At 39.9% G+C, this 21,176-nt stretch overlaps 1 protein-coding gene and 1 long non-coding RNA gene across 2 annotated transcripts in view; one reads left to right on the top strand and one right to left on the bottom strand.

Moving 5' to 3' along the window:
* Window positions 1-94: 94 nt before the first annotated feature.
* On the bottom strand, window positions 95-2,125 carry LOC130160591 (uncharacterized). Its single transcript, XR_008826027.1, has 3 exons — window positions 1,956-2,125; window positions 1,354-1,405; window positions 95-985 (listed from the first exon to the last, which is right to left on the bottom strand). It is a non-coding gene; the product is annotated as an uncharacterized LOC130160591 (long non-coding RNA).
* A 1,168-nt stretch (window positions 2,126-3,293) lies between these two features.
* mei4 (meiosis-specific, MEI4 homolog (S. cerevisiae)) overlaps window positions 3,294-21,176 on the top strand; it is a 42,575-nt gene continuing 24,692 nt past the window's right edge. The window contains exons 1-3 of the mRNA XM_056405767.1: window positions 3,294-3,452; window positions 4,898-5,161; window positions 7,958-8,439. Of these exons, the coding sequence (XP_056261742.1) occupies window positions 3,425-3,452; window positions 4,898-5,161; window positions 7,958-8,439 (774 nt within the window). The 5' untranslated portion in view covers window positions 3,294-3,424. The remainder of the gene's footprint in view (window positions 3,453-4,897; window positions 5,162-7,957; window positions 8,440-21,176) is intronic.

The following is a 21,176-nucleotide window of genomic DNA, read 5'->3' as shown; positions in this document are numbered from 1 at the left end:
AGTCCAACAAAGAGCTCTTTAAATCGCATCTGTCGCCATAAACAACGACTGAAACTGTCGCTATTATAGGAGATTAATTCCCCGTTCAGCGGTATTGATTTAATGGTAAAAGTTTATTGATACAGCATCATAAAAAAAACTGTGTTTCACAAAAAATAACTTAAAGTAGAAGAAAATCAAAGTGAACAGTGAACATTTAGATCAAAAGATATAGACTACACTACAAGGTTATTTAAGGGCTTCACTCCATTCAGTCACTCATTTTTCACCTTCACATTAGGGCGGCAGTTTCTGGTAAGAAGTTTGTTATGCTTTATTTGTTAGTCTCAGAGAACCTTGTTCATCCTCATTTCTTTAATTAGTGTATAATGAACACATTTTTTCAGATTATTCCGACATCACATGAATGCAGCTTGTGAACAGGTACATATAAGGTCATGAGGTCTCCGATGTAAGATGGAGAAAGACTATGAATGAGCTGTAATGAGAAAGTAATGGGAGCCAATGGAGGCATCTTTTTTCTTTTAGGTAAGTCAAACTTGAAAAGTGTTTTTTTTTTTTTCTTTAACCGTAGCTGAAGAATCAGTCGGGGACTTCATTCCTTTCAGCAAACAATATTCATTTTCAAGGACAGTCAGAGTGAGATTTCACACATAAATCATTTATCAGGCTTCATTTCACAACATCCACGCTGCACATCAGGTCCACATTATGTAGCTCTGGCGGCCTTTGTATTGATCGTATTGGTGAGCAGAGAGCTGAGTCACTGAGCAAAGAACCCCTCCACCCCATGCCCCCAATTCTCCGGCTGAGCTTCTGCTGACCTTCGCCTGCATGTCTGTAGACTCCGCCAATCACGTCACCGACACACTCGGCTGAAATCTGATTCGTCTGGAGGGTGGCTGGCCTCGGTCTTGGGGAGAGGCCGAGGTAGAGGGTGAGGGGCTCAGTGATCCAGCAGGAACTCTGTATCGAGCTGCTGCTTCTACAAATGAAGAGGAGCAGGTTGGGTTGTTTCAGCAGACACCTTGAAATACTTGAAATGTGCTGCGAGGATATTTCTCCAGATGGAAGCTTCGCCGCAGTCCAACTTCATCCAGTGAGAAGTTACTGGTAGTTTCAAAAGCGGGAAACTTCTAATTTGCTAAACTGAGAAAATTCGTGAAGTAGAACTGCGCAGCCGTAAACCTCTGGTGGGCAGTTCAATTAATGACATATCATTAATGTAAGGCTTTTACCCCACCGTTGCCCCTTGAAAACAAGCAGTGGAAGAAGCAGTGGTGCTTTTAACAGAAATTCATTGAGTGATTTGAGCCTAAATGTATGGGGTGGAGTATGATGTGCATGACCTACCGTTTCGTACTGGGCAAGGTGTGGTTCTGGCCCCAGGTGGATTCTGCCATACCTATGACACAAAAGGAAAAATAAGGACATAAGAAGCTAACCACAGTTAATCACACACATATACCAGCTGTCAGGACAGGTGCATGAATACCTGCTTCAGTTGAGGACTCCTGTGTATGAAATTACAGTATTAAATGACAAACCCCCACAAGATAATGTTCTAGTATACATTGTGTATTGTACTCAATACAACAAGATACCAGCGTGAAGAGGAGACAGAAAATAAGTTAATGAGATAAACCTGAATGTTTTGCTGCATGTAGGAAAATTCTATCAGCGACTGACTTTTTCTAATAACATGAGAGTGAGAGAAGTTAAACTATATTTATCCTTGTCCTGGTACGGGTAGCATACGGTTAGCATAGGTACGGTTAGCATAACAAACACTAAGTTACCCGCTAGCTAGCTAGCTAGGTTAGCAAAGTGTTAACTGTCTCCTGTTCTCCGGTCAAAGCACGTAGGGAAAAAACGAACTACCTTTTTAACTAGCATCATACACATTAAAACTGTAGGACGTTCAGAAAATACGTCTTTTTTAATTAATTACTTACCGAAAAAAACTGTATATCGTCATCATCATCTCTCCAGTTTGTTAGTGACGAAGAATGAGCCATAATTACTGTGAACCGGAAACGCATTAAAACTAAATAATTAACAGCAAAACTGTCAGTGATAAATTATTCTTCCACGGACAAAAAGAGAAAAATAATATTCAACACAACTGATTCAATACGAAACGCTCACGACACAAGCTCTCCTCCGGTGACTGATCCTCCGGTGATCGACCTCCCGGCCTGCCGCGTCATCTGATCAATCATTGCAGACCAGGTATATCAATCAAACAACCACGCCCCAAAACTACCTGTTTTTAAGGCCTAATATTTAATTAATTCGGTGATTATTTTCAGATGGACCACCAGAACACTGAACAAGAAGTGTGAATTTAGCCCATCACACCGTAATGAGTTCCGGAAAAAATTAATCGACTGAGTATTTCATGAGAGAAGTTGGTGTTTTTATAATGAGTGTGTGTTGGAACCAGAGTTTTTTGGAGCCCGCCCCCAGCGGAACCTCGGTGCTATTGCACATTAAGGCACTAAGTATTAGCATCATTTACATCAGTAAAAGTACAGAAATGTTTTGAGTTTTACCTCCACGTGTAAAGGTATGTGTGGCCTACCTTCTCTCCAGGACCTACAGTAGTAGTAGTTGCTGTTTTAGCAGCAAAAAAAGCTTAAATTACTTGTGTGGTGTTATGTATTTACAGCAGCCCATTCACATGTGACCAGATAGAGTGTAGCTCTTGTTTCTTTTCTTTTTTAAACGAACTGAAATTATTGTATTAATGATAATATTCGATTGAATATTAGATTCAACTTGTAGATTTTGGAAAAATACAGGAAAAAATGTTGTTTTGCATTGAAAACTGGTGGTAAAATAGATTTTTTTTTGAGAGACCACTTTCCCATGTAGCCTCACATGTTGCTCCATAGCAGTTCTAGTATCACTCAGTTTCATTTACAAAGGAGAATAAAAGGAGCCATTAAAAACACTGAATCCAGTTCAGCAGTGTATCTCCTTAAGTCTCAAGTCGTCTGTCTCACCTATTTCTCCTTGTGAATTTTAGGAAGAAAATATAAAAAAACAGCATTTCAAACAAAACAGAAGCTAAAATGAAGCTGAAATGAGAATCAGTTTTGTCTCCTGAGCTGTAGAAGAAGTTGTCAGTGTAGTACAGCTCATGTACATTAGATTTATTCATAACTTAATTATTGTCATCGTAAAGGTGTTTTTTAATAAATAAACATTCTGTGATTAAATTGTACCGAGTATGTTTTTTCTCATATTTTCCATCTGCCTCATGACTGTAACTTCAACAGGCTTCAAAAACCAGTGGGTGACGTCACGGCCGTTTGCCCCCTTGTTTGAGACCGGCGCTGCGGCTCGAGCTAAATTAGCATCGTGAACGTCGGCGAGTAAACTTTCATTGGGGGGAGTTGAGGAGGACGGACGGCGGGAAATGGAGAGCGACGAAGGCAACGTAAAAGGTAAATATTTAGTTTTACCGTTAACGTTAATAATGCGAAGTGGCAGAGTTGTGTAATCCCGTTTATACTGGAGCATCAGTTGTGTTGTTACGTGTTTTAGCTAGCCGTGTAAAGTTAGCTACAGGCTATAACTGCAGTTTAAATGTGAAGCTGAGTGTTTTCTTCAGTTGAATTGTAGAAAATACAGGTTAATTTAGGATAACATTACACACATATTGAGGACAAGACTTAACCTTAAGTCTTAGCTTAAGATCCCGGTGAAGGTTACGAACCAAGATAAAAAGTTGAATGTCTAATTGATCTGGCTTTGCTGGCTGTCCGATAATGGACGCATGGAGCTAGCTAGTGATTTAATTTAACTAAGATGGTTTTCTTTAGATGAGCTTCATTAACCTAACTTAAGGCCGGGGATAATGATTAGCAACAGCTAACTAAATCATTAACATGAGAAAATATTGAACAGAATAATTGATAATGGCAATAATCATTACTTGGAGCCCTGATTGCTGGTTTGCTCAAATGATCTTTCCCGTACTTGTGTGGCTTCATATATAGAGTTTGTTAAGATGAAAGTTAAAGTCATAAAATGAACTTTATATAAATGAGCAGTTGTTCTGGGAGTAGGCTGGCTGTGATGGGAAGCTTTTAAAGAACAAGGACGTGTTAAATCTTACACAAACATACTATGTGGGAGCAACTAATGATTATTTTAATCATCTTTTATTCTTCTGATTTTTTTCATGATTCACTAATTTTACTGGTCTATTTATTGTCAGAAATTATCAAAGAATTGGTGTTTTCAGGAAGTTTTTGTCCAAACAACAGTCCTATATTTTATGTAACATTACATAGGACGAAGAAAATCATTAAATCCTAAAAAATCAACAAGATCAAACTGCGGATTGTTTGGTGTTTTTGCTCGAGGCTTGATTTAAACATTTAAGTGATTATCAAAAATATTTGTTAATCTAATTAATAAATTAGTTGACTAATTGTTTCAGCAGTTTTGTGACTAATATAAATGATGCACAGTATGTTGTGAACCTGCTGAAAATAAGACTCAAGTAGAGCTGCAACAGTGAGTCGGTTTATTGATTAGTTAATTGTCAGAGAATTAATCAGTAACTATATTTGATTTAATGGTTCCAGCTTTTCAAATGTGAAGATTTGATCTTTTTTTTTATTTTTTCTTTGCCACACAAGACAGAGGGGAATTATAACAAGTATCTTTGACTATTTTTTGACGTTTAGACATAGACACAGATTAAGAAAATAATCAGCAGATTAATAAATAATGAAAGTAATTATTAGTTTCAGCCCTTTTGTGAACTTGTATTAAGTACATTTAGAAATGAGGTGTGGTAGAGATTGCATATGTGATAACTGTATTACTGAACTGACACTTTGCTGGAGTTAACCTGAATGTACCCACCCACCATCCTCAGAATCTGTCCTCTCGGCAGGAGCGAGTCAGGCGCAGTGGTTTTCTACGAAAGCCAAAGTCGCCGTGGCAGTGGCCATAATAAAGAACACGCCTGTGGGCATGAGTGGCCGAGAGAATGCTGAGTCTCTGGCCTGCAAGCTGAGGAGCCAGGATGAAAGCTGGAAGAGAAAAGCCCAGGGGCTGCAGGAGGAGGTACTGAGGCTGCGACAGGAGATGCTGATCGGCAGGGTGACATCAGACACAAAGAGCGCCACGGAGACGACAGGTGGGCCTTCCTCCATGTACGTCGGTTACTAAAAATAAGATGAATATTAGTCCTTTACCCCAGTGATAGAAAACGTTTTAGTTTAGCAGGAGTTTCATCCTTGAAAAGTCGACTTTACGAATCATTTATTCAGTGGCCTGCAGAGGAGCCAGTGAAAGGTGAGCTCATGCCCAAAAAAAGTGCAGGCAGTTTATGTAGATATACAAGCCCAGTGTGTATCTGTGCTGATGCCTTTGGTTCGGAGGAGAGGATATCTCAGGAACAGGCACAATCTGACATGAGTCCTCAGAGGAGCTCAGACACTGAGCCCGCTGTCCTGAGGTTATCACACCAGGCTGCTAATGATTCCACACATAACGCTCCTGAATGTTGATTTGTCAGGTGTAGAGCTGAGTCTGCTCCTTCCTCCTTTTGACAAGGTCAGTGTGTGTTTTACAAAAAGGAAAGTTTCTGTTTCTTCTCTCCAGACTGGTGTAATATATATAACTATATTTCAAGGTATGAATTTTGATTATGTAAAAACAATATTGATGATATGCAAATTTTATCGACTGGTTCTTAAACACATCAGTGGAGTTTGGAAGCTTTTTTGAAAGTTGTGGCCAAGAAGAGGCTTCACTTCTGCTGCATTTTAGACCTGCCACTAATAATTATTTTCATTTTTTTAGTCTGTAAAATGTCAGAAAATGCACATCACAGTTTTACAGAACCTAAACTTACTGATTCAGCCATAGAGGCCTGCTATTGACGGACATGTTTGTAGTCTTTATTTCCCAAACCCTGAGAAGTCACTGCAGTGAGCACTGAAGAATCACATCTTAAATTTACTAAAGATTTTAGTTTCTGAAGACAAAGTCCCTCAGTCTGACTTTGACTTATGAGACCAACATTTCTCAGTCAAAGGTTAGCATCATTTCTCATGCAAGGGAGCCGAAATATTGTGTCTTCACAGATATTTTATCAGGATGAGCTACAGGTCTAGAAAAGTCTTACAGAGAGCGTTGATTCCAGTTTCCTAAACAAACAAAAAAAATGTTATTAAGTATGTTGTTTATATGTAAGTATGAAAAAGTCTTTAATTTCATTTACAAAAGTCTTAAATATTTTTTCTATTTTTTTAATTAAATGTTTTTGTTTGTGATTCAAATGAAACCTGCCTTGAAACTGAGCTCTATTAGCTGAGTCTTTAATTTTTCTTTAATTTCCTGCTACTTATCCAGGTCCAGCTCATGTTTCATGATTTATTAGTTATATTGTTATGAATTATTGCCACATACTGCTGCATAAATGGTGTAAAAAAAATATTATAAAGTCTTAAATTTAACTTGGTGAACTCTGCAGAAACTCTGTTCACTTGCAAACTGAACAACACACACTTTGTATTTGCACTTGCATCGTTCCATATTTCTAGTATTTAGAGCAGAGTGTTCATTTTTCCCGTTGCCAGTGAAACACTTGAAGTGACTTCATACTCCACTTACTCGCAAAGTATCATGACTGATTTAAATGATCTTATCGTTCATTTCTCAGGAGTAGTTGGCACTGCAGGCAGAGGATATGTTTTTCTTGAAACAACACACACACACACACACACACACACACACACACACACACACACATGAATATTGCTGCCTTTATGACAGAATTTGTTCCAAGGAAAACACGTGTCCTCCTAAATATAAAACCCAAGGGCCAAGGGGAGACATTCAGGAGTACAGCCTGCGGAAATGATAACCAAGGCCCACCTGTTCTCAGAATCATGAGCTGCAACCATTATAATATGAAACATTCCTTAAAAATGGGAGTCAAGTCAATTTTTATTTGTACAGCGCCAATTCACAACATGTTCACAATTCACAAGTTCTCTCAATGCACTTTCCAAATAGCAGGTCTGGACTCTCTTTATAATAAGTAAAAAAATATGTCTTTATCTTCTTCTCTGAAATGCGTTTGCACTGATTTAGTTAAATACGTATTTGTGTGGAAATGCAGGAAACGACTGTCAGCTTGACAAACCTTGTTTGTGCGCCTCTGTTTTGGGTTTCGCATTAGTGTTTTCACTTTATATTTCTTCAGCAGGATCGTGTCACTGCAGCTAAAACAATGCACTTACAGAGAAAATGTGAGAGCATAATTTCACACTATTTCTGGCTAAAATAAGACGTGTGGTCCTAATGTTTTGATGTTCATGTTACTGTGTTTTTTTTTTTTTTTTAAGAATACAGCCAGAGCAGGAGTCTAAAATATAAACTCAGTGTTTGGAAACCAGATCATGATTGTAACTTCAAGGTTAAACATGGCCCCTCAGTACTGTGAGCCCTTGTGATCACAGGGATAATACTGGAAATAATTGACTGTAATTATGATATAATTATATGATCATCATTATGAATGATTATTATTATTATTTTATAAGACAATTTAATTGTATGTCCCCTGCTAATATTGAGTGTATTGTCAGTTTGCCACCCACAGACTGGGCCTCTTGTCACACAGCCCCTTTATGAGTGGGGTCTCCAGTGATGTGGTTTCACTGACCTTCACCAAGGGTCTGACTTGAAGGAGATGTCAGCTGCTGTATCATTAAAATATTAAATGATTCAAAATGGTATCATCTTACAATAATTGTAGGGTAATTGATCCAAAGTATAATGAAAAACCTCAATGCAACACAACTGAGTGTTGCATTGAGGAAGTGGATGTTTTTAAATATAACAGTGTGTCCACATGTATTTGGGTGTGTGTAGTTGTAGAAGGATCTAAATCTTTTCACTGTGTTTGTGTAAAATCCTCCAGGTCATGACGGTGCAGTGGAAGAGGTTTCACAGGATCTCTTTGGTCCCGGCTGTGACTCTGAGACTCCTGAACTCCTGCAACTAGACCCCCAGCCCGCCGCCTCTGTCCCTCAGCACCACGGAACTCCTCAGGAGACAGTGTTGCACCCCCATGTGCAGTTCCTCCAGTCGCTGTGCGCCCTGCACCGAGTAGAAGGCAACAGCAGAGGCCTGGAGTCTCTGTGGTTCAGCCCCGACGAGGACACAGGGTCGGTGTTGACGGACTCTGTGTGCCAGCTCCTCGACTCGGTGGTGGCGGCGTGCAGGGACCCCCCTCCGCTGGGTCCTCGCGACCTGGTCCTGCAGGCCTGCCAGGTCGCGGCCCGAGCGATGGACCTGTTCTGCTCTCAGAGGCTGCCGTCGGCGGAGTTCGTGAGACGTGTGGGGGAGTCGCTGAGGGAGCTGACTGGGATGCTGCTTCACCACAGTAATCAGCCCAGCAGGGTGAGTAATGGGGTCCACAGGGACGGGATGTTTGCATGCGCACAATATTTTAATTAATTAATCTGACCACGGTGGTCAACCACAGCTGCTAAATGACTCCCACAATTAGAGAATCTCAATTAAAGGGAAAATTCATCAAACAAACCAACATGTCGCATCAGAATCGTCCAAACTGACTGAAATCACACGCGTGTGTTTATGTGATAAAAGAGAAGGACAATATGGATATTGCGCAAGTGTTGCATTATTAAATACTAATCAACACACCTGGTCTAAAGCTACATTTGCATGTGTGTCATATTAATGTGTGAACGTACTGTAAAAAAGCAAATTTATTTTTACATTTCATGTAAATTATGCTTTTAACAGTTTTAACACAAATTCAAATAAAAAGTAGGTTTTTTTATTTTATGTCATGTTTTTCCTGACTTTCAGGACATTGAGTTCACAGTCGTCCCAACAGAAATTGCAAAAATTGAGCTTTTGTGTGCTTATATAATGTTTTTCTTTTTTACAAATACTCAACATGATTGCTCTTATTTCTTCTTTTATACAACTAAACTGTTGCTATGAGGCATGTATTATTCATGACCTCTGTCCAGTTGCAGTACAGTTCAGTGCAGCTGCAGAGCATCAGCCCCACATAAAACCAAACCTAACCTAACCAACTTTATTAGTGTCAAAATTTACATTAAGGTTCATATTTGTAGCTGTTAAACTTGACCTTGCTTGGACATCTCTCTCATGTTATACAGCACCCAGTTTCCTAGATGTCAGTGTATGTATAGTTTTATTATCCAGTTTCTTCATTGTTTTCCTGCAGTAATTAACCGGAGACGCCAACCTAAAAGCTTTCCTTTGTTTCCATGTCATAAACCTCAGTCATTTCTTGTCATTTGTAGAGTCGGCTGTTCTGCGTGAATTCATGACAAGTATTAACACAAAAATCCAACTTTTCCACTTACTGTCACATGTAATAGAGAAAAATAAATATTCAAGGTAAAACCTGCAAGAAAATTACATTAAACATTCAGATAAACCTGACATAAGTAGATACAGAGAATTAAAGAAAAAAAATGTACATCACATTCTGACTCCAGTCTGATTCAGGTGGGAACAGTTTGATCAGGGAACCTCTGTCTTCACCGACTTTTACTGTCCAAGTTAAAGAAGCAGCAGATTTCTACAGGATTAAAAACCCATATTGGTCACAATTAGTTCTGGACACCACCGGACATCCCTTGGGTAAAACTGGGGATTGCTACATTAACTTTACCCGAAACATGTTTCAGTGCAACCTAATTTCCCAGGAGCATCATTAAAGTTTCATAATACTTTGTTTTGGACAGGATTATTGGTGTTTCTGTAACAATATGTGTTGACTCAGCTTAATGTATTCAGCAGCAGCAGCCTACAGCTTGTAGGCAAATGTAAAACTTGATCATTAGTCGACTGAAAACCAAGTAGTGTGATTAGAGTGAAATGGCCCAAATACAAAAAACATTCCTGATAGAGATGAAGCAGCTGCAAAATTGAGAATAAAAATGCTGGTGCTGCAACTAATGATTATTTTCTTTATTGTTTCTCTTTAAAAAGACAGAACGTAGTGAAAAACTCTGAAGCTGAGTTTAAAGTGCTGATTTAAACAAAAAACCAGGAGTCCAAACCCCGAAGAGACTCAGTACAGTGAAGGAACCAGAGAGCGTTTGGCAGCAGGTCTGTCAAGGTTCCTGGTTCTCAACACGCCGATGTAACGTGCAGGCGTCTGTAGTAACAGATTCTTGGTGTCCAGTTTATTCAAAGTGGTCCAGTTACACAGAATGTCCTCAGGGGAAGGTAAACATGATTCATTGTACAAAAAGAAATATCATAATATATGAAATCATGTCGTTATTTCAATTGTTGATTTATCCGCTGATTAATTTTTTTGATTAAGTGTGTTTTGATCAAATTTAAATACCCAAAAATCTTCAGTTTACAATGATAAAAACTTCTCATCTGAGAAGCTGGGCTCACAATATTTGCATTTTTTTCAAGTAAAAAAAGACTGAAACGATTAATCAGGTATCAAAATAGTTGCCCAATATTTTTTTGTTGATAGCGAATCGATTTATCGAATAATTGTTTCAGCTTTAATGTCAAGTTTGTGCAGTTAAGAGAGTTAACAGTGCAATTGGGAACCAATAGGATTTAGGATAAGAATATTCGTGCATGAGGCCCAGTGTTTCTTACTGTAAACGGCAGACAGGTGTAGAAACAGTAACAACAAATGTATTAATAGCTGATGGTGTATTTTTTATTTATAAAGAAACAGCAGCTTGTCATTATGTCGGAGTGAGACACCACAGCGGTATTTAACAGCACACCTTCAGCTTTAATCCTTTAAAACCCTTGAAATGACATTGAGAATGTTTTCGTCACAGTGAGCTGCAGTATCCTCCATCACCAGCTTTAACCTTCATTCAAAGCTCACTGGCTCCATAAAGGGGTAAAATTGCCTTCACAGTGGATCTTAAAAGTCCCCGCCTTGCACACGTTACTGTCATGACAGCGCCTGGCAGCTGGGAAATTCAGATGAAAGTGAGCCTGAGTTGACGAGGATGAAGTTCTCCCATCTGGCTCTTTGCTAAACGCTCAGAGAACGGCTCGCCCAGCGCAGAGTGCTGCAGGCAGTTTCCTCTTTACAGCCATTTCCCTCCGTCTCTGTTTGTCGTGACTAATGGTGAAGAAAGTGGAGTTTTCTTCTGAAGCGACGCAGAGATGTTTAGCAGTTATCGGTGAAAACTGATGATGGTGATGAGGAGGGTGTAAAATAATTTGGATTTAATGAGGACTTTCATTTGCAGAGCGCTGCTTTGTCTTGGAGAAACTTTAATGCCCCCACAGAGACAGGTTGTCTTACAGTCTTATAGGACAGGTTACTTAGAGTCAGACAACCAATCACAGTAATGTAGAGTCAATTAGAAAAACAGGAATCAGTTGGACTTAAGTTGGAAGGATAGAAATTAATTCTGATGGTGGAATCAGCTTTATTAAAGGGAGCGTGTGGTAGTCATAGATGCAGAAGCGATGAATAAAATATGTGAACCGTTCAAGTTAAACAATGAAGCCAACCATTATGTTAGTGATGTGGAGCAGCTTCAGGGATTCTCGTGTTTGTTATTTAAACTAGAATACGAAAGAATCCGTCCATAGAGATGGAAACGTGGCTTCACCTCTATCAGGAAATGGGCGGTAAAGTACTACAATACAAAGAAGAACGGGTCATATTTATACAGCACCATCAAAAATTAAAAAAAGAAAGCGAAAGTGAAGAGAAAGAGGGGTAGAGACATGCAGTAAAGGCTCTGTCCTGCTGGGAGTCAAATCGGGGACGTGCTGCTCAGGGCTCGACCACTCGCACGTCGGCTCGCCCCTGAAAACCCAGATTTAACTCTGAAGTTATCTTGCTAACCCCAAATCCTGCTTCGTAGTTCAGGCCTCTGGTCTGTCAGCCGCCATCTTGAATCGTAAAAATGGGAATCTTTCCCACCTGGTTAATTCCATCCCTCATGATGTAAACAGACAGTCCCCTTCCAGCAGGTTCCTGATAGTGTGAGCACCTGTATGATGAGAGCTTTGTGACAACCCGACACTCCCGTGAGATTTGTCTCTAAATTTATGCAGACTCTCTCGCCTCGTCATCATGGCACCTCACATAGGGAGCTGTGTTTGGAGAGAGATTACACTGTTTAAAGTAAAAATCGCCTCTTTGATACTACTTCTGTTTTATATCACAAATCCACGAGGCTCAGTGCATGTGTAATTAAAGTCTCTGATGTGCTCTTTTGATGTGCTCTCCTTCAGCTTGCCTCGTCTTTTCATTTTAACGAGTTTCATTTTATTTTCTCACAGAATGTATTTGGCTGAGGCCTCAGTGAAGGGGCGTGAACTCGTTGCCTTGACTAAAATGTGGGCGTAAACGGGCAGAGGACTAGCTTTTGAAATGTGATCATTCAGCTGTGGGTGATACAGGTCACTGATCTCAGCTGCGCCTGTTGCTCAGATGCAGCACCTTGTGGCTGCATCATATTCTAATATAGAGAGGCCGCTGTGCCTGGAGAAATTGGTTCTCTGCCTTTTCTATTAATGATGCCCCATTGTATGATGGGTGCACTACGATCCAAGAAGGCAGCCTTGGAAAGCAGCCTTTGCAAATTGATTCTGAGGAGCTGGCACTGAAAGCTGATGTTTTTGAGCCACACTGCTGATTAGCTGCTGCTGCGGTATCACTTTTCTATGTTTGACATTACTTATCCATTTTTACAAAAAAAAAAACGTACACACAATGAACACAATGTACTGAGCAGCTAATACTCTTATGATGTAGTGGTTCAGTCGGCCCATGATGCTCCAGTATAATATTTTCATTTGGGCTGTAACAGTTTCTCCTGTTGTTATTTGTTGCCACCATCAGGGTGTGGAATCAGTGTTAGACAAATGACAGAATTGTTGTTGATTCATTTTCTACTGACTAATGGAGGTATCAACAATCTTTTTAGCAGCAGTGTATTTCCACCCCTACAGCCGACTGGTAGCTAAATCTCTTTCCTGTTCCTCCAGGGAAACCCATAAATGAACAAGTCCTCCAAACTAAACCATTATTAACCATTATGGTTAAGGTTTGGTTGAGTTTAGGTAGAAAAACATTTCTTGGTTGTCATGGCGAAAACAAAGTGGACTGTCGAACGTCATGCTACCATCATGTTTTTGTCTTGACCAACATGAGTCATTGCTCACACAGCCACCACGGGTCCTTGTTGCCTAAACATAAACAGTGTTTGAACATGCAGCTGATGTTGTCTCTCTGGACAGGACACACAGACTCAGATCTGGTCTGTGGGTCCTGGGCAGTTTCCTGTTTTCTTTTTTCTTTTTGCAGTCAGAAGTTAGCTGAAAACACCTGAAACAAACTGACATTTCAACTGCTTTCAGCCTCCGCAACTGACACCTTCAATACTCCCAACACTTCAACTGCTGTCAAATGAACAACTCATCTCAACCTTCAGTTGCTTTCCTCATTTATTGACATCTCAACTGCTTTCATACGTCAACGGACAGTTCAACTGCTTTCAGGATTTGAACTTGAACTTAAACCTTAAAAGACTTTCAGTCACTACATTTTAAACCCTTTCAGTGGTTCAGCTTCAAGTTAGACTGAAATTAATATTTTAAGACGTTTGAACCTTTCTGCAGTGTTTACATCAGAGTCTTTTTCACATTTTCTCCAGGAAGTTTGTGCCTCTCTAATTTTATATTTAAAATGTGCCAAACCAAGCACATATCACCGTGCACTGTCTGTATACAGTACAGTGTACATGGATCTCATGGAGAACATTGTGTACGAGTCGAAGCTCTGACTTTGACCACAGAGTTTGATGTTCTCCACCACACTAATCATTTTCCTTGTCCAGTAGATAACCTTCTCATAATTTCCATAAAAATTCTCATCCTTTCTAACTTCCTCAATGAGGACGTTGCAATCGACTTTGAGGATATGCGTTAATGAAGTCTTTGTATTTCTGAGGTTCAGCGAACGCTCCATCGCTCTGCCAGTCAAACTGATTGTTTGAGACCGTTCAGACATGGAGGGGGAGGTCAGAGATGAAGGGCAGGGGTAATTATAACACTGGAAAGACTCCTGACAAGATCAACGCGTACCCGCAAAGGAAAACCCCACCACTGGGATATGACGCTAAAACATTCTGACACCAGACTAATCCATTAAACACGCTGTTCAAAAACAATTTTATATTTGTAGTGGGACAAGATTGTCTGGGATACAGTGTCCTTGTGAACCAGTGAATGGATTGCAGGTGGATTTCCCTGCATCTGATGATATGAAAAGATAAGGTGCCATTATTTACTGTTACTTTACTGTTTGGTCTGTGAAGTTAAACTATGATTAAAAAAAAAACAAATGTAACTCCCTTCACAAGGACGAACTACAGTAGTGGCTAAACACTTACTTATGATTTTCATCTTGCTGATTATTAGACATTGCATTCATCCTGTATTAGTTAGTAGTGTAGTTAAAATGTTTCTCTATTTAAACTCGGTCGTTGTCCTGTTGTGGTACTTTGAAGTAGAGACTGGAGACGACACGACTTCTGGTATTAGACAGATCATATCAATCAATCAAGTAATTTATCAAAGCTCTTCCACATAGTGGGAAGTGGTGCCCCAAAAATTTCATTGCCGTTCATTGTAACGTTATTAGGGATTTTTTTTTTTTCTTTTCAACTCTCGTGTCAAATTCGTCCCAAAATTAATTTACATACAAGATTTAAATGAGCGAATGGATCCAAACATCACTTACAGTTGGAAGTAGCATAATGGGAAACCATTTGCTGAGTGTTAGCGACAGACAGGGATGTGCTCTGTTAGTTTCGCTCTTCCAGACATTTTGTTACTGCAGGGAATCCACCATTATTTTCAGCCCTTTTCTAAAAACCTCCGCTCTGTAGTCCAACAATAAAAACAGCAGAGTGAGAGACCTCTGGAAGTGTCAGCTTACACGCCGGAGCCTGTTCCTTCTTGAGGAGTAATGCCGCGAGCAGCTGCAATTTACCCAGCTGCAGGTCCTGCCTCCAGAGCTGCTCACGTCCACGAGGAGAGAGAGCTCTTATTTCTGCCTCATCTCGTCCGACACACCTGGAGGAGTTGTTACGGTCTAGGAGGACGGAGATTGGACAAGACGAAGAGCCCAGCCGATGAAATTGCAGATCCCGACTCCCGAGTGGCGTCATTCAAATGTCACTCTTCTGCTGTGTTCAGACATATTTCATGTAATAACCTTTCAGAGAGGAGAACAGTTACTGGGCTCATATAGTTTGACACCCCCCTCGTTTTATCATGCCATCCTTTTGTCTACTGGAAAGACTTTTATTACCTTCTGCTATATTGGATCCAGCTCGCCTCATGTGTTCGGCCCCAAACAGAACGCTCTCAAGTACGCCTTTTATCGCTCTATTAAGTTTTCAGACAAAACATCCTGTCAGTGGTGTGGCTACAGGATTTGCCTGTAAACATGAATAATGTGAAGTGTTTTTTTCTTAAACATAAAGCTTTGTTAGGCCTTTTTTTTGTTGCTGTGAGAAGATCTGGACATTACCCGCTTAGTGAGGAGAGGATATTTGTCACTTTCTGCTTCAGCGTGCTTCAGGTTACAGCGCTGGAGATGGTTATATACGGACAGCCCTTGGTCATTCTCAGTCACATGTTGCTTTTAAAGGGCAAGTCACACACAGAAGAAGTACAAGATTTAAGTACAAGAAAATGCAGCAAGCGGCATACCTTCCTCTGTCGCCATGGTCACCATAAAACCGGCCATGGCTTGGTTAGGTTAGGAAAAGATCTTGATTTTGGGTTAAAATAAGATATTCCTCAACGTTGTTGTCATGGTTACAATAACAACAATGTCGTTAAATTTGTCGAACGGTCATGGATAATAGAAACAACATAAACTGCTGGTTTCACATGGGAATCGAACTCACCGCTCTCCTGTGTCACATTCATCCGTCCACCGCCACCTCCTCCTGACGTGGACTTTGTCTCTCTTTATACTCTGTCACCAACACTTTTCCCTTTGATGCTGTCATCATTAGTACGACCACTAGATGTCGCCTAGCAACAAAACATAACTTTTGGTCCTAACAACCTGCTGCACGAACGAAGTACGGGACAGTCTCAATTAGAAAACTTCGTCTTGATGACTGGTGGAGGATTGTGAGGTCCAGTGTGTAAACTTAGCTTTTACGAAACGATGGCAAAAGTCTTCTCAGGGTGGGACGGGCTGGGTGGGTGGGTGGGAGAAAAGTTAAGAGGACGACCTTTAGTTGTCTCAAACTTCCGCTGTGACCCTTCATTTTAAATGTCAATACAGCCGAATACACAGCAGAGCCGTTATCATTAACCTGTATTTATGCTGATTTTATGAGACAGTGTCCTGACAGGTTGCTGATAAAAGTGTGTAGAAGAAGAAATTTCGCTATTTTCATTTTGTTTTCTAAATGATCTAGAAATGCAAATGTGGATGCAAAATTTAGATAGCTTAATATAGACATAATCATATCTAAATACAACAATTCATGGAACATTATTTATCAACTGTTTTAGTGCATGAAGTCAGTAAATCCAGGAAAAATACCAAATAGTCTTTGGTTTCTTCTTTGTCTTAAAGAATTTGACAATTTTCTGCTTCTCTGTTTCACATCAGTGTAAACGTAAGATCTTTGGGTTTTGGATTGATCATCAGAGAACAAAGACATTTTAATGGACATTTTCCACTGTTTTCTGACAGTCTCATTTTTGGCTTGTTGACACAGCCCAAAACAATACCCACAATTAATTAATTAATTAATTTTGTTTTCAAGCTTCAAAGATTCACTGTTTGAATAGATGTTTTGTTGAATAAATTATTGATTTTCATCATGAAAAAAAAGAATTACTTCACACGGCCTTCAATAAATCAATAAATCACAGAAATAATCAGAGAATTAATTGAAAATAAATGTCAGTTGCAGCCCTGTTTTCCTTTATCTCTTATTATTGCCTCGTCATTGGAAGAAAGGTGTAACTGAGGCTCAGATAACTAGATCTGTTGGTCTTATTTTGTGGAGCGTGACGCTGCGGCCACCAGGTTCACACGCAACAGGTCAAGGAATGAGGAAGCATTGATTGGAGGACGGTCCTGCAGATAGATGTTTACAAAACAGGTGATGAATCAGCAGGTAGAACGCTAATATCAAAACCAACACCTTAGAGACAGCGTCGCTTCAACGGTTTTCTTTTTCCCTTTCCGTTGTATCTGCGTCCAGGTAAACAACCAAACCAGTCTGATCAAGCCCGCGCAATCGAAAAAGGTCAAACGTGGTAATATGGAGAGAGGGAAAGCGTCGTCTGTCTACAGCCTGAGAAAATCTGTTCAGGATAACTGAATAACAATCTGCCGCCCTCAGTCGTCTCAAATTATGAATTAATGTCTTGATGGGATCATTATTCCAGACAGTTTCACATGATGTCCTCGTATCAATCGGCACTCAGGGGCGATCAGCAGCAGAGGCAAAGCAAATTGAATCTCAAGTTTGTCTTTTATTGTTGTCTCTCTCTCTCTCACTCTCTCTGTTTGAAGAGCAGTTTAAACTCAAGCTTTTCAAAGTTGTTCAAGGTCACTAGTTGAACTCAATGGCCACGATGCCCTTGAGCCAAACAATTTATCCCCAGCTGCCGCTGCCGCTGCTGCGGATCTGCCTACTGGCACAACAACAGAGGACAGTGTTGATGCATTTGCCTGCTCCAAGTTAAATATATGAAAAATGGAGTGATTGTGAATTAGGCTGTTGCTGAGTGTGAGCATGCATGCTAAGCACCCCCCCCCCCCCACCCCCCACCCCCCACCCCTCCAGGGGCAGACGAAATGAAAACCTGTAGCAGCAGCTAACTGTGTGCCTCATGTGTTTGGCATCAGGGTGTAGCAACTAAAAAGGTCTCTGTTGTTCTTCTTGTCAACAATTGTGTGAATTAACATTTACTAAATGTCTGTTTGCTGCAGGGGTTCTACGTACTTTGTTTCAAAATATACAAATGTCAAATATTATTTCTGGCCTGTTTTGGGGAGTAACGTTGATTGTAAAATGTTTTTGTTTGTGATTTTGGCAGAAAGTGGCTGGAAAATCTCCAGTGCTCTTGTTTCAGACCCCTGACAAATCGATACGTTAGTCTTAAATTAGTTATTTATTTTAATTGTTTAATCTCCCCTGCTGCTTATTCAGACTCAGGATGTTGGAAATTATATAATTAGGGAGTGTTGTTACATATTGATGGGAAGTACTGACAAAAATGTGATGTTCATGGACGTGGTAAATAACGTTCAGCCTTATTATCCCTGCTGGTTTTCATTCATACTGTGGGGGGTATGACTGTGAAGTGGATATTAAATTGCACTCTGTGAGGTATGAAAAGTGACTTTAAAACTCTTAAGTACAACTTATAGAAACCCATGTTTTGAGTTTTGTTGATTTCAGAGTTTTCCCATCTGCTTTGTGGACGTGGAGAAAACTTGTGATCATGTTTCTTGAAGGGGGGGGGTCTTGTGGTAACATGATAATCAGATAGAATTGCTTTGATATTGCGTTCATGTTATCCGATTTCTCTTTTGGAGAGAAGTTGTTTTTATTTGTTTTGCCCTAAACAATCAGTAATGAGTGGCGTATCTGTCTATCTATCTGTTAAAGGTCCCATATTCCCTGACCGGCGGTGACTGCTTTGTTGTGACATCACAAAGTTACACAAGACCTACGGCTCTTTTTAAGGCTCAGGTTCTGAGTCTGGTCTGTGTGCATTTAGTATTGATATAGAACGTAGACCTGCGTTATAATCAAAAAAAGACATTGAGATCTCACTTTCTACGATATTGGACCTTTAATGTTGAAGAAATACTATTCAAGAGTTGCTCTTCCTGCAAGAAACCAATGCTTTTTCTTTTTTTTATGGCCGTGCTCACTGTTGCTGTTCCTTGCCCGAATCTATCCTAAAAATACTCTACCAGACCTGTTTGAATCAGTGAACAAATCTGTGGATGTGGGCAGTGATTCAGAGGTCTGGAAGCGGACTAATCTCGTTGGTAGGTGCTTTGGGAATATGCAGTTCCGGGGCTGTTGATGTGAGCTGTCTGGTTCTTGTATAACTGGACTGAAAGTTGTCCTTGTGTTCTTGTGAGTATGCAAATTGAGCGCCTTCTCCACGGGTGTTGGACTTTTACCAACGTTGTCAACTCAGCCTCGACTCAGATTTATAACACTGGGTGGTTTTGCTACAATAATTTTGTGCCAAATATTGAGATTGCTAATATTAATCAAAGTGTGAGTGGTTTTGAAGGCTAAACATATTTTGCTACTTCTTTTTCGTATTGTCTCAACGTCTAGAAAGTTTTTCATCTCGAAGCTACATTCTGAATGAAATGAGATATTCCCTGTGCGAGACGTGTGTGTTATTATAACAGCTGCAGAAATAATTGTAGAGTTTCTTAATAACGAGCTTTAGACATTATTTCCTCGTCTCCTCTGAGTGTGGGGCTCGGGGGGAGCAGAGTGTGTGTGAGAGGTCCAGGTGTTACTCACGTTGTGGGGACCTTATAGGGACTTGTCTTCCTTATGGGGACAAAGAGCAAGTTTCCATAATGTAAATCGTTAAATGTTAAGGTGAAGACCCTAACCCTGTTTTGAGGTTGGAGTAACTGTTATGCCCAGGTCAGGCTGAATTAGTAATTACGGTTACACGTCTGTCACAAATCCATTTATTGAATGCAAACAAATAGTCAATAATCGTTAAGGTGAATTCCATTAATCTGAAAAATAAAAGCGGCAATACACCTTCATCAGACAATAAATGACGATAATAAATGGACATCTTGTGATGGGACCGAACAAGCCGCGTCGCCCTTCAACATGCTGACATTCAAACCCTTGAGTAGTTATAACTACGTTATTACAGCAGTACTCAGTTTTCATGGATTGGACCACAACAATCTCCATTTTGATTCCAACTACACACCTGTACAGTTCTGACAACCACCTCTGTGGTAGTTCTCGCTACACAAGGTGTCTCCATGATCGCACACAGACACACTCACAAGGTGAAAGCACTATCTGGTAATCACCTCCAGTTATTTAAAAGGCCTGTGGCAGCCAAGACAAATGATTTCTTTCTTTCTTTATTACTTATTCAGGAAATGCCAATTGATTCACAATGGCTACAAATAGAAAAACAAAACAAGCCATATAACAGAAAGCAAAGTGTAAACATGAAATAAAGTGCAGACACAAGACAAATGAGTTACAGGAATAAAGAAGGAAACAAAGACAGTAATATAAATTCAGTACACAGTGATAAAACAGACGGATTAGGAATAACAGCAGCAGATAAAGCAGATATTTAATCTCCTCTCGGGATAAACATTTGCCAGAGTCCTGAAGCGTACTCCACCTTGAGGAACATACAGTAATAGGTGAGGGGAAGTTATTCCCAGATTTGTATTCATAAACAGGACGTCCAGGGTGATACGTTCCTGTCAGCAAGTACCGTATCGCTGAGTCTTAAAAAGTGATGAGAAATAAAGTGGTAGCTTATTTAGGATGGCTTTTTAAATTAAAAGAAGACAAGTGTTGTTCCCCTTTGCGTGGTAAGTGATGTCCGCTTTCTCATAGAGGACACAATGATGGCCTCTAAACTGTCACCTGTGATATATCTAAGAGCCGTGATACACAGCATCAAGGGGCTCGGGAGTGTGGGCAGCAGCGTGAGTGTAAATTACAGCTGCATAGTCAAGTGCCGATGAAAATGCTGTGAAATTAAAAGATAATTTTTCATCGAACCAGGACACTCAGGAACCTGTAACATGTGACTTTTCTAAATTGGTGCTCCAAATATTTTACTAATAATAAAACTCAATTGATTTTTTGATCCGGAGAAAAGAATGCAGTTAGTCTTAAAGAATCAAGTTTAATCAGGGCATTTAGAATAGCCACGAATTCAGATTTTAAATAAAGACAAAGCTTTGTCAGTAGAAAGTGTCAACACATATTTATAGTAGCCAGTTCATGGATGGTAGAATTGGAATCAGTCGATCTTCAGATTTTATATTCTTAATGGTATTCAGTTAAAACAACAACAAAAAAGCTTTAAGGAAACGACGTCAG

Source organism: Seriola aureovittata, chromosome 19 (assembly GCF_021018895.1).
Source record: "Seriola aureovittata isolate HTS-2021-v1 ecotype China chromosome 19, ASM2101889v1, whole genome shotgun sequence".
Taxonomy (NCBI): domain Eukaryota; kingdom Metazoa; phylum Chordata; class Actinopteri; order Carangiformes; family Carangidae; genus Seriola; species Seriola aureovittata.
The sequence above is the reverse complement of the archived record's forward strand: the minus strand, read 5'-3'. Positions and strand labels throughout refer to the sequence as shown.